The following is a 13,557-nucleotide window of genomic DNA, read 5'->3' on the forward strand; positions in this document are numbered from 1 at the left end:
AGAGTAATTATTTTTCTATGGTGTAATTTAATGGCAATTCCTCTTAATACTGGATTAAAAAGTTTCAAATAAGCAAATCATATTCAAGACCACAGACAGTCTACAGTAATAATACCAATTAAGCCACATAATCTCCTAAATCTGTAGCTCTAAGACATTCCCCTGGGTGTTAGGTGACACTTGAGCCAAATACTGAAATGTGCAATCCAGGCAAATAAACAAAAAAATAGTTTTAGCAGAGCATGACTAAAATGCCTGCCATTAACCCCTAATAAATGCTGTCAATTTTTTTATCTAATCATCAACATATTGCCCAAACATATTGCTTGTGTTTTTCCCCACAGGCTAGGTGAGGAGCTTGAGCAAGGACGTGTAAGTTAGATTTGCTGTTTATTTTGACATTCTATTGATACAACTTGTAACTATACACCAAGCTGTATGCCAAATTGCCAACGAGTTGTGCTGCTTGCATCCTTTACTAGTTGTTTGGGGTTTTTTGGGTTTTTTTCCAAATGATCTTCCCCAAACCCTATCTGCCTTTGTGGTATGGCAGTGACCAGTGGCACAGGTAATTTCCATGTCTTTGCTAAAAATCACCTGCTTCAAAGAAAGGAAGCAGTTTAACGGCAGTAACAACTGCAAGGCTGGAGCTTGCCTTTGTTGCTCAGAGATGCAAACCAGTAGGACTTGTGCTGCCACCTGCTGCAAAATGTTAGGTCTTGCTCGCAATTTAAAATGAAGCGATTTTGTGAGGAGGAGAGAGACAGTGTGAGAATGGAGAAAAACGTGACTTGATGCATATGTGCATGTAGCGGTGTTTACTTGTGTTGTTTTCATGCAAAGTCAAACAGGTGGGTGCCTCAGCCTTGAAGGGTGCTCTGTGACATTAGTTTACATGTACTATCCCCATGTTTACAACCCAATATACTTCAATCTCTACAAAATAGTCTCAAAATATCAGCTACTGGTGACATTAAACTGGTTTACAAAGCACCCACATGAATGAGTAAGAGCTATCTTTAACCCTACAGGTAACACTAAGTTTTGGCTAAGTGTCAGTCAAACTAAACTGCACTCATCTGCTTCACTGAGGGATTTTCCTCAGTTCTTATTTTTGAAAGGAAAGCATATTTGTGGGTTTTCCTTATTCACAGAACAACTAAGTTGCTTCAGCTAAGAAATTTTCACATCATCTAAGGCCTCCCACTAGACTTCTTTCAGCTCCTAGATAAGCAGCCCTCTATGAAAAAAAATATTTGTCTTTGAACTTTTACACCCATCTGCTACTGGAATGCAAAGATATCTAATGAATAAGAGGAATTACATCACTTTGAAAAACATTTTTAATTCCTCATGAGAATTATTCTAGATAGGTGCAATATGTTAAATACTGTCTTGGGCTAGAGGCAGATGGAAATTACTGGCAGTAAAACAGACTAGTAAAATGTAATCTGTTGAGATCTGTGCTGTGTTCATTACACAGAACAGTTCTCCGTTTGATCACTAGTGCCCCTGTGCTCTTTACAACTATTACTAAAACTTTTGGGGAAAAGATGATGAGTTGACTAAAATATTGACAAATGCTAACTGAAAAACCTGAAGTGGCTACTCAGAAAACATTTGCAAGATCTTTGGAACAGAAAACTGAATCACCATCTTCATAGTAGTAGACATTTGCAGAACGTGTTTAGTTGCTGACAACACCTCAGTGACTGAGTGTTTGTGCCCCTGATGTCAATGCAAGATTTGAAGCCCTTTTCAGAATTCACCCCTCCAACCCAAGACAGGTTCAATTAGATCCTTTGAGTAACCCCACTTGCTCGTAACATTTCAAAAGCACAAAAAGCATGTCTAAAGGAAGCTTTTTTTGTGATCAACACAACTGCTGAAGATCATATCCCAGTTCCTCTTCAGGTCTTTTCTTCCAGAGTTCCAAACCCCATAGCTCCTGCACGAACAAATGTGTTAGTCCAAACTTTGATATTTGTTTCATACCTCAGGGCCAGAAGTGTAGCTCTGCCTAGATGCCTTTTCAAGTACTCTGTCTTGCTAAATGGTCATTCTCGTCCTGGATCTTCTCACAAGTGTTCCCTACATCCAGGTGGCTTCTTTAGGCTTGTCTAGACCTCTTTTGCAGGAAAACAAACATTTCTGCAAGAGTGCACATAAGAATATTTAGAACACATGTCAAGCATCATTCTGAAAAAGAAAGGCTGGCAGGTTTTATTGTGTTAGTTAATAGGACATTATAATGAGCATTTAAGAGGTGAACAACCACGAGAGGGCTCCTAATTCCATATAGCATTTTTAACAAAATGGGCAAATAAACCATACCAAAGCACTTAAACATGACCTCTGTCTTGTGTGAGGCACCTGCACTTTATGAAATACATGAAACTTGCACAGAAAACATGTAAGTATACCTGGTTTTCCTTAATAATTTATTAAAACAGACTCAAAAGACATGCTTCACCATGGTCTCCAGTACCTGGAGCACCTCCTCCCCCTTCTTCTTCACTGACCTTGTGTCCTTACAATCATAGGCCAGCCATGGTCTGGAAGTTGTGCAGTGTAAGCTTGTTGAGAATGAGGATTCCTCTCTATCCTGCTCCTGCTCATCCTTCTTGTCCTCCTGCTTCTCCCCGTCCCTAGAGAGGATCACTCACTACTGCTCCCAACCATGCCTTTTCCTTTTTACTGTGACTACTGTACATTTGCTGGGCTGAGTATAACTTTGTATACTTCATATTAGCATTGGAATTAGTTTTGCTGGTCTGTTAAATCTGTTTTCATTTCAACATATGGGTCTCCTCTCTTTTTCCTGATCCCTCTCCCTGGCTGTGGAGGGGTCATTGGGTCATAGAACAACTGCTGTATTTTAGCCCTGGATATAGGCTAAACTTAGACACTTTGGGGCATGAAGAGTTGTTTCTCTCACATTCTCCTTTCCCTCCTCCATTGCTGCTGCACAGTAGCTTTTCCCCCTTCTTAAATGTGTTACTCCAGAGGTGCAACCACCATTGCCAATGAGCTCAACCATGGCCAGCAGTGAGTCCATCTTGGAGCTGCCTGGCATTGGCTCTGTTGGACATGGGAGAAGCTTCTGGCATCTTCTCACCGAAGCCATCCTTGTAGAACCCTCACTACCAAAACCTTGCCACACAAAACCAATCAATTTTCGGGGATTAAATTAAATCAAAATATTAAAATGTGTGACTTATGTATAGTAACAAAAGATAGGAGGATCTAAAAGAACTCATGTCTAGCTCAAAAATCTTTGTGGAAAATGTACGCTGTCTGATATATCACTGTAAAAGCTTAGACATTGAACACCTCTTTCCTAAAGTATCGCAAGACATAAAAATACACAGTGATAACAAAATATGACATAATAGATTTGATCACACACTGTTCCATGATAGAATGGAATAATATAATTAACCAGAGATTACATCATGTAACAGTTCTTCTTCCTACCTTTTGTTCTGTTTCTGAGACAGGAGTTACATTGGTGTTACATTCTATTAAATATAGCAGTTCCCTGATTTTGAATACTAATGTCACTGTGGAATTAATAATAAAGGCAAATTCCAGCAGAAGTTTAGAGAGGACACAAGTGTTCAGAACTGCTCAGGCTGAGAATCATAAGCAGTGGCAGAGTATCTCATAATCAGAAGTTAAATTTCAGTTTGAAGTTAAATTTCAGTTTTTAAGACTGAACTCAGTCTTAAATAAAAGGATTTTCAGTAACTCTTCATGGATGTCAATGTGCCCAATGAACTATAGCAAAATGGAACAAAAATAGAAAGCATAGACTCTGCTCCCTTCATAACTAGAATCACATACCTCCTATGTGTAACAGTCATACCTAAAATCAACTCTAACAAACATGACCCGGGCTAATGATTCCTGTAAAATTAATCTGGCAATCAAATTCATCTGCAATTTCATTCATTGACCTCTCTTATTATCCTGAGACATCAGCATGACAAGTATCGTGAGGTCTACTTATAGATAGTTCAGAGAACACCTTCCATTTGGGTCTAATTAACTGAAAGACTAACTGATCAGTGTTAGAAAAATAATTGTTGTAGGTATAAGCATCTCATATATTCATGATATTTCTTTATTTCTCCCCGTTTTTACATCCAACTGTTTTTATGCTATTAATATTGCAGCTCTTTATATAAGGGAAAAAATCTAAGTCCAGTCCTGCAAACATGATAAAAATGTGATTCAACAACAAACAGCTGGTGCACACAGTTGTCATCTAATAAGTTTCAGTTGGTGTTTCATATAATTATTTTCAGTCCATCAAATTAAAAAAAAACATGAAAATGTGATACACTTTATAAGCTTCTGTTTTGAATGTTTTAAGTTGACTTTTACCTTTTTTTCAGTATTGTCTAGCATATGCTCTAGCTAAATTAGCTGACAGGGAGAGATGTGATAAATGCAACAGCCTTTCATCTTTCTCCCAAGAAAATTCTTTGGGATGAAATCAGCAATTTCACTACCACAAGCCCTTTTTTTATATTCATAAAAATTACATGTGAGCAACTCACTAGACAGCAGGAAGTCAGAATAACTCATGGAAGAATCTCTATGAACCTAGATTTGTAGCAAAGGAAAAACCAAACAGCAAAGCAACAACAAAAAATCCACCCTGTACTGAGTGGCTTGGCAGATCAAATTTTCCCAGTTGGTTGCCCTAAAAGCAATTGTGGTAGCAAATGCAGTTTTCAAAATGTGAACTGTAGATAATTCAACAAGAAAAAGTGTAGTATCTATAAGAATAATGTCTATAAATATAATATCTATAAGATATAGATATCTATAATATCTATATTAGCTAAAGAGGGAGCTATTTACTCTAGGGATTAATGACAATGTAACTACCAGCTCTTGATTATTTCGCTTGCTGGTATTGGCATACAAGCCCATTTAGGGAGTGATGATCTTTTTGGGCAAAACTTGAGAATGAATTACCAACAGTTATGCTGAAGATGGCTTGTTATGTACAAAAACTGGAAGAGAAAAGAAACATATTTCTGAACTGGTATGTCTCCTCAGTTTGAGCATGCTACATTCATCAAAACTAACTGTGAAGGAAATATTCATGGTTAGGTGTTTTTCCTAAATTAAACAGTTTTGAAGACTAAAGCTAATATTCTCTTGCCCTGTCACTGAAGTACAACAGAATTGTTTAAAAATGGAAATCAAACCTGATCAGTCTACTGTAAAACAAAACGAGTAATCAGCACTTAGCATAATCAGTCATTAGCAGAAATAACTTGCTTGCATTTTCTTCTAGTATGTGTGGGTAGAGAAGGAAAGCAGCAGAAGTACACACTAGGTAAAATTCCTTTCACTGCCAGCCATAAGGTGCCCAAGAAGGACCTCACATTTTGATTTTTCACATACAATTGTAAGACTATTCACACACTTACTTTTACACTTTGTGTAACATATTGGCTTTGGCCATAACATCACTTGTTACCATTCCCTTCTATTTGTTCACGCAGACATCCTGTGCAAGCATGCTTTGTGCATATGAATTAGCTGAATTTACATAGTTTTATGACAACTTCACCAGTTTCAGCCAGTTTGGTCTGGCCTGGTTTCTTCTAACAGCAGAGCCCTTGTACAGGCAAAGGTCACTGTTGGTTCAGTTCTTCTCATGTCTCCGAAACAATCTTTATATGGTCGCCTTGTCTGATGTAGCCATTCCTTCCTTTTGTTTTGTGTGCACTTGCACACTTTGGATCGGAGCAGAATAGTTTTGTACCCACGAATCAAGACAAGTTGAGCATACTTGAGCAAAACAGCAGACTGCGATCCCAATACCAAGCTTCTAAATTGTTTAAGTTTGGGGGTAATAGAAGGAAATAGATGTGACAACCAGTGCCACCATTCCATTGGTGGACCTTTTCAGGACCTTTCAGATGCTGTCTTAAACTTTGTACTGAGGCTTTTAAGCTTTGCAGCTGGGCTTCTCTCGGTTTATTGTTATCTGTGAGACTAAGACAGTAGCATCCTTCAAAATCCTCACACCCATGGCTGGCCTTAAGCAACAAATAATCTATAGCTGCTCTGGTTTCTAAGATCGCTTCCCTGTTCAAATGTCATTCCTCTTGTTGCAACAGAATCAAAGCAAAGGTGGTATTCATAGTTTTTCCTCACACACAAGGCACCTTTGTCAGTTGAAGGTCAGTAACTAGTGCCAGTGCAGGGACTTCTATGAGAGATGCACTTAATAGTACTGCTTCCCCTTTGCTCAACAGATTTGTTTTTGAGTCACAGTTGGACAGTAGGGCCTGAGCTAGGGTCCTTCTGCTTCTGCATTAGTATTTTTCTTCCTTATAATATGAATATATTTACAGAGCAGTATTTATCTGATAGCTCCCAATAGTTCAACTGTTTTGCAGGACATCTTCTTTAGTCTTTCTTTTTCTTAGTAATCTGACCTGCTTTCCTGTACATTATCTTCATGTGCTTAAGGTTAACAGGGACCTCATGATGTGGCCAAGCTAACCTTACAATTATTTCTATTCTACTTACACCTGGGATAAATGAACCCTTTAATTTGTTCTTCTAAAGCATCATTCCTTTTCTGAACTCCTTTCTTTAGACTTCCTTCCTATGAGGTCTTAACCATTACTTGCTTAGGTTTTCATGACATCTGTTTTTATTTAGCTGTTCTCTTTCCTTCCTCTTTTAGGGACAACAAACTGTCATTTTGCAGATGTTCTTTTTTGTGGACAAATTACTGCCTATTTTCGTGCTCTCAGCCAGTTAGTCTTCACTGATATTCTCTAAAAAAAAAAAAATAAAATCAAAACCCAAACCCAACTAAACCAAACAAGCCAACCTCTTCTAAGGAAATTGCTTCATCCAAGATACAAACATCATACTGTCCTGTGGAGAAGGGCAGCCCTGTAATGTTCAGAAAGAAGAAAGTGACATGTTATGGGCAGAGTATGTGAAGTGCAATCTGTAGGAGACAGCTATCTGGGTATGTTCATTAATGGTTTTAACTACCTTAACAACATTCCCGTAACTCAGTATGCTGCCTAGAATTCCACCTATCTTTGCCTTTCAAATAGAAACAGTTACTTATCACAGAATGGTGGGGATTGGAAGGGACCTCTGTGGATGTAGTCCAACCACTCTGCTAAAGCAGAATCACCCCCATCAGGTTGCCCAGGATCACAATGTGCAGGTAGGTTTGGAATCTCTCCAGAGAAGGAGACTCCACAATCTCTCTGGGCAGCCTGGTCCAGGGCTCCAGCACCCACAAAGTTAAGTTTTTCCTCCTGGTCAGATAGAATTTGTTGTGTTCCAGTTTGTGCCTGTTGCCAGGGCCCACTGAAGCCTGTAGCAACAAACTTGGTGGAGTTGGCGAAATGAGTGGTGGGCTTGATGATCATGGAGGTCCTTTCTGGCCTGAATGATTCTGTGATTCTGTGACAGGAGACTGGTCCCATCCTCTTGCCCCCCACCCTTTAGCTCTTGCTGAGCATTGAGATGATTCCCTCTCAGGCTGCTCTTCTCCACGCTGAACAGTCCCAGGTCTCTCAGCGTCTCCCGTATAGACAGTACAACTGCTTCACAAAGCCACAAACCAGCGGCCTCCAGGACCCAAACGTGCTTCCGCTGCCCAAGACTGTTTTGCACACCGGCCAGCGAATGGCTCACCCAGGCGCACAAACAGCTCTGCGCTCTGTACCGCAACGGAACACAGCTCGCTGCTGGCACTTACCCGCCTTCAGCCTGGAACTCAGCTGAAGCCCCTCTCTTTTATGGTGCTGTAAAGGCACAGGGCACTGCGATTTCTTGGTCACTGCAGCAATAGCACTTGAGAAACTAGTTTATCAAATTGATGCTGCTTGTTGCATCGGTTCGGCAAACAGCACCGCGACTATGGGCGTGCACTGCGAACCCGGCAGCCCAGCGGGCCGCAGTGCCAGCGGCGCGGGGAGGAAGAGGAGGAAGACTACCGCCGGCCCTTGACTTCCTCCCTGCCCGTGGCATAGAGGGGAACCGAGCGGGTGGCGACGCCAGGGCGAACCGCGGGCGGCTGCGAGGAGGAAGGGGAGCAGCCGGACAGGAGTAGAGGCAACAGGCACGACGAAGCCGAGAACGGAGTGACTAAGGGAGAGGCGAGCGCAACCCGCCGAGGAGGCAGCGGCCGCGGAGGCGGTAGGGAACGAAGGCAGCGGCGGGAGGCGGGAGCAGCCGGGGCGGAGGGAGGAGCGGGCGGCCGGGCGCAGCCAATTCAGGGGGGGCTCGTCCATTTTTCGGTGTGAGTCAAGCACGTCGGTGGGGTGATGCTACGGCACTGGGCAGGGAGAGCGCAGGAGCCGCCCGCCCGGGCTTGCACTTTTATCCGTGCCAACGGCGTCGCTGAGGGGAACGCCGCTTCCTCCTTCACCTCCCTCGCCAAAGCCGGCGGCCATGGCTGGGGGCGCCGGGCCTGCCTCGTGTCCGCGGCGCCGTGCTCCCTGACGGAGCCCACACGCGCTCCCGCCCACTGAGGTACCGGGCCCTGCGCCGCGCGGCGGGAAAGCCTGGACGCTCGGGCAGCGGCCGTTTGGCGCGCGGTCGGCGGCCTTTGGGGTGGAGGCGTGGGCCGAGGGGCGCTAAGGGAGCGGGTGAGGGCTGGCGGGAACTGGTGAGGGGCGGCCACAAGGCTCCTAAGGTCAGAGCGCTGTCCTGAGGAGAAGGGCAGCTGTGGGACGGGCAGGGAGGGGACCGCGGCTGGCGGCGGGCGGGGAAGGGGAGGTGTTCTGCGGCGAGGGGCTTTCTCCGCTGCTCTCAGGCTCCATTCATCTGTGCCTCCTCCCTTCCTGCTTGTAGGTCTTGTCCTGGCATCAAGAGGAAAAGCTTTAAATTACCCTTATCCAGAACTGAGCTGCTTATTTGTCCTGAAGCTTGGGAAGGGAGGCGACTACAAAGAGGTTGTCCTTGCGTTTCATGTTCCGTCAGCTTGACAGTATTTTGGCTTTGATTCTATCTTGCTCCTACCTGTTCTTGGAGAGTGACGGGGTGGAGGAGAGGCACCATCTCACCATGTCTCGTTACAGCCTCCATAATCTCCTGGACTGGATGTATGGCGGTGTGGACCCCAGTTTTGCTGGCAATGGGGGACCAGAATGTGCAGCCTTTCTCTCTGGGCAGCAGCGTTTTCTGGAGAGTATGGTCTTCCTCAGTGTGGGTGTAGTGGAGATCCTTCTGTCCCTGTGGAAGCTCAGGCAGCCACATTCCAAGGAACTGGAGGGTCATCTGCTTCAGCAACCCCAGACTAAGCAAGAGAGCTTGGGCAAGAATGTGCTGCTGGTGGTGGTCTGTCTCATCTTTGGACTCGAAGTGGGGTTCAAGTTTGCCACCAGGACTGTCATTTACCTCCTCAATCCTTGTCATGTGGTCACTATGATTCAGGTAAGGCTTGTGTACAGGCACCAGGAAGTTTGCTTTAGTGTTAGACTTGCAAAGCAGTATTTTTCCCATAGTTGCTTTGTGGATCAAAAGAGCATAGCAGAAGTACAAATACCAATAACCAGTATCGAATTTTGAAACTGACTTAGTTTCCAGTCAGCTGAAATGAAACATCTGAAGCAGACAAGTCAAATGAAAAGGTGAAAGTGTCCAAATCTCTGTTTGAAAATGCAGAAAATTTAGACTGTCTCACCACTTGCTTTCACCTGATTCTTGTTTCAGGAGTGGAAAATCTGTTTTGACTGACAGGAGTGGTAAAATTTGCAGCAAATTTAATGAGAACAAGATTATTGCTGAACTGGCTAGGCAATGTGCATGCATTTGCAAGTGACTTTTAGAGGTGTGAATATATTGTGTAAAGGTGTTGAAGAAACAAATTATTCTTTATTTTATGCAGACAATGTTGGTTTGCCTTTCTAATTTTAGAAGCTGAGGAGTAACAAATGTTACCCATGTCGTCAGCATGGGGTATGCAAACCAATCTGACTTAATACTTTGGATAAAGTATGTGATTTAAGGACTTGTGGCTTGGTTGTGGATGCATGATGATGGGCAGTTTGTGTAGTTTCCAAAATAATGGAAACATTCAGAGACAGTTGCTGAGCTGTAATACCTAAAGCTTATAAACTGTGTTTGTCAGTAGTCCTGTGCATCTACTTAACTGTCGGATTCTCTAAGGTTGGTAAGGAAGACATCAAAATTGCTGCTACTTTGTTTGATTTTGCTTATACTGTACACTCAATACTGAACAACTTAAAAAGCTGAGCTCAAGAATTAATGGAAGAATGTCAGAAAGGCTTTCAGAAAAGCTGCCATGGTAGCAACGTCTGTCTGAGGTCAGTTAGGGGTGAAAATCAGACCAGTGCTGTTCTTGGTCTCCATCTGCAGAATGCCAAGTGATCTGGGCTGTGTCAGGTCAAACCAATTGTCAGCTTTGTTTGTGGGGAGCATTGTCTCACAGGAATGGAAACCTCACTTCTGGTTGTACCAGAGGTTTGAGGGCAATGGGTATTAAATCAAGAATGGGAAAGATGAACTTTTGCAGCAATATTCAAGGCCTTTATAACAACTAACTTACAGTTCCCGAACTTAATTATCAAGCTATGTAAATACCTAAGCAGTGATGCAATGTTAGCTCAATATTTTACACTGTAGGACACTTCCTTCCTGTGAAGTGGATAGCAGTTGCTGTGCAATTAGTTAGTCAGCACTGGTAATGAAGGAGAAAGCAGAAGGTAATGAAGGAGAAGAGCAAGAGCTGTAGAAATAATTAAAATAATATAGCCACGTGCCATTTCTTGGCAATACTCAATGTTCACTGTTAAGTTTTCCTTTCAGTTCTCTGGGAAGAAAGTGAGACTGTGTTACCATTATGATTTGAAAGTCTAGTTGTATTAATATGGTATTATAATATGGTGTTAAGATAAGTGTTCAGCAAAAGCTAATGCTTACACAAAAATGGGTATGCTAATGTTGTTTACCTTAATGCTCTCCCGCAAGAAGACAGACTGAACCTCTGTAGTAAGGCATGGGCAGTTCTTAATTTCTTTTTGACCAGTCGTGAGTAATTCTGTACTAATTACTTGTTAGAAATGGTGTTGCAGAATTTGTGAAACTGTAAAGATGGGTATGCCATCAAAATTCAGAAGCCATACCTCTTCATCCTCAAACGTGTTACTTAACATAGAGAATTAAAACAGCTACAAACCCAACAGCTTTCAGCAGAGAAAATGTTAGACACAAAGATGGTGACCTCTGTCAGCAAAGAAGTGATAGATAGTAATTGGCAATCTTGCAAGCATTGTCTTTCTGGCCTGAATTTGCAGAGGGCAGCAGGTTGGCAAGATGAAACATATGGAAATACAATTTATATTTCACTTCTGCTTTTACAGTAGTTGCATGTAGTCCTGCTGCTGTGCTTAAACAGCAGGATGAAGAAAGTAGGAGGTGAAGAGATGAAATGTGCTAAATCAGTCAAGATCACTTCAAAGTAGCTGTTGGTAAGGGTCTCTTCTTTCACTCCGTTTCTGTTTTCTTTTTCTATATCTGAGGCTGTTTCACCTCAGAGCAACAAAGGCTCTGGGCCCTGAGCCAAAAATATTTGGAATTGGAAATTATCCTTCAGGTTTTTTCTACCTAAGAGCAAAAATCATGCTTTAAAAAGACCTAAGACTTAAATGAAATAACAAAATAAAGTGGGAATTACATTTGTAGTGCATTTGGGCAGACAGAAATGCCTAATATAGTGGATACTGAGTGCTTCATCAGGTGCTTTATTTCTGCCTATCACACCAACCTCTGTTCAAATCAAATCTTCCTAAGTGGGAAGAAATAGCTTAGATGTGTTATTGTAGGGATGACATGTCAATCAAATGAACATATTTAACTGTATAAACAGTTCTTAGGGTTAATCAAATTCAGAGATTTTGTTGCCATCCTAAACCTAGCTGAATTATCTGGAAACGGTGCCACTTGTTTCCAGCCTAGTCTTGGGTTTGGCTTATTATAGCTTTTGGAGGAAGAAGGGCAGTATTGTTTCTTCACCAGTGACGTAAGTGCAGCACCACTGAGGGATCAATACTTCAATTCTGAAAATTGTATGTATCTTTTAAACCAAAGGTGAATGGAAACTTCCGTGGTTTCCTTAACAGCTGTCCCTTGGGTTTGGGGCTGTGTTTGTGCAGTACCATATTTTATAAGTGTCTGGTGCAGTGGAGGGGGAAGGTCTATGAAGGGGTTCATACTAAGCTCTTTCTTTACATAAAGAGTGGTCTTACTGAAAATTAGTTGAATACTTCTATTTAAAAAAAAAAAACCAAAACCATTCTCTTTTGAGGAGTGAGTATATGATTGGACCAATGATTCTGCTGTAAGCCTGGCATGAAGGGGGTCTTCTGAAAGAGAAACATGAAGCCCACTAGAGTGTTCTCCTTTGCATTGCAAGAAAAAAATTCAGCATGTATTTAGGGGACCAAATATTATATTTTCAAGACATTAATCCTTGTGGGTAGGAGCCTTAATTATGGTATCGAAATGGGATATGTGAAGGAAATCTATTAAGTTTCTGATTCAGCAGTGTAAGAAGGAGGATTCACCCTTACAGAATTATGGATTTAAAGTTTTGTAAAAGACTGTTAGCAGCATCCAGAGCATGGTCAATGAGAAGTACTTATATAGTGTTGTCTTCCTGTGTGTAAGGTTCAGAATACTTACAGCGTTGCTTTAGGGAGGTAAAGGGAAAGTTTAATTTCTTGCAATGTCAAAGCCAGTTATATCAAAACCAATTTATTTATCTGTTCTCTATTCTTTATACATGTTTTAACTTTTCAGTCTAAGTGTTTGTGTTCATGTAGCAGTTCTTCATTTTGGTTCACTGGAGAAGCAGTTAGAATTTCCACCAAAAACTCTGTATTCTTCATAGAATTGTTGGAAGGGACTTCAAGGATCATCTAATTCCAACCCCTTTGGCAGGGGCAGGGACACCTCACACTAGATGAGGTTGCTCAGAGCCACATCCAGCCTGGCTTTAAAAACCTCCAGGGATGGGGCTTCTACCACCTCCCTGGGCAACCTGTTCCAGTGCCCTTCTACCTCAGTTTGTAATTTGACACACAACTAAAACTAGTGCTAAGTCTATCTGCAGTTCAGTAAATACTAAACCTTGTGTTCATTATTTCCAGTTTTATCTTCTTTGGAGACCTGGATCCTTTCTGTCCTCTGCAAAAGAGGCTACTGTGTTTTTGGAAACAATGGGCTGTTTTTGGAACTTACATAATAAACAGATTGATTGAATTCTGCATCATTTGGGAATATGTGCCAACAAATAAGCAATTAATTATCTCCTCTCTCCCCTCCTCCTTAAAACAAAAGAAAAACAAAAACCCAAAACCAAACCAAACCAAAAAACCCCCACAAACAACCAACAACAGGAAACCTTGAAAAAAAAATGATTATGTGGTCAAATGTGATTTTAGTGTGATTCTGAATTTATTTATCAGAAACTGCTTCTAAATGCTCTGTAATATTTGGAAGAATTCAGTTAAATTAGGTATGGTTTTC

General features: G+C 41.8%; 1 protein-coding gene across 2 annotated transcripts in view; it reads left to right on the top strand.

Moving 5' to 3' along the window:
- Window positions 1-8,976: 8,976 nt before the first annotated feature.
- Window positions 8,977-13,557, top strand: part of TMEM164 (transmembrane protein 164) — a 30,241-nt gene continuing 25,660 nt past the window's right edge. The window contains exon 1 of one of the 2 annotated variants that reach the window (XM_054388757.1): window positions 8,977-9,441. In XM_054388757.1, the coding sequence (XP_054244732.1) occupies window positions 8,977-9,441 (465 nt within the window). The remainder of the gene's footprint in view (window positions 9,442-13,557) is intronic. The other variant, XM_054388758.1, reaches the window with a different exon arrangement.

This window comes from Indicator indicator, chromosome 17 (genome assembly GCF_027791375.1).
Source record: "Indicator indicator isolate 239-I01 chromosome 17, UM_Iind_1.1, whole genome shotgun sequence".
NCBI classification, from domain to species: domain Eukaryota; kingdom Metazoa; phylum Chordata; class Aves; order Piciformes; family Indicatoridae; genus Indicator; species Indicator indicator.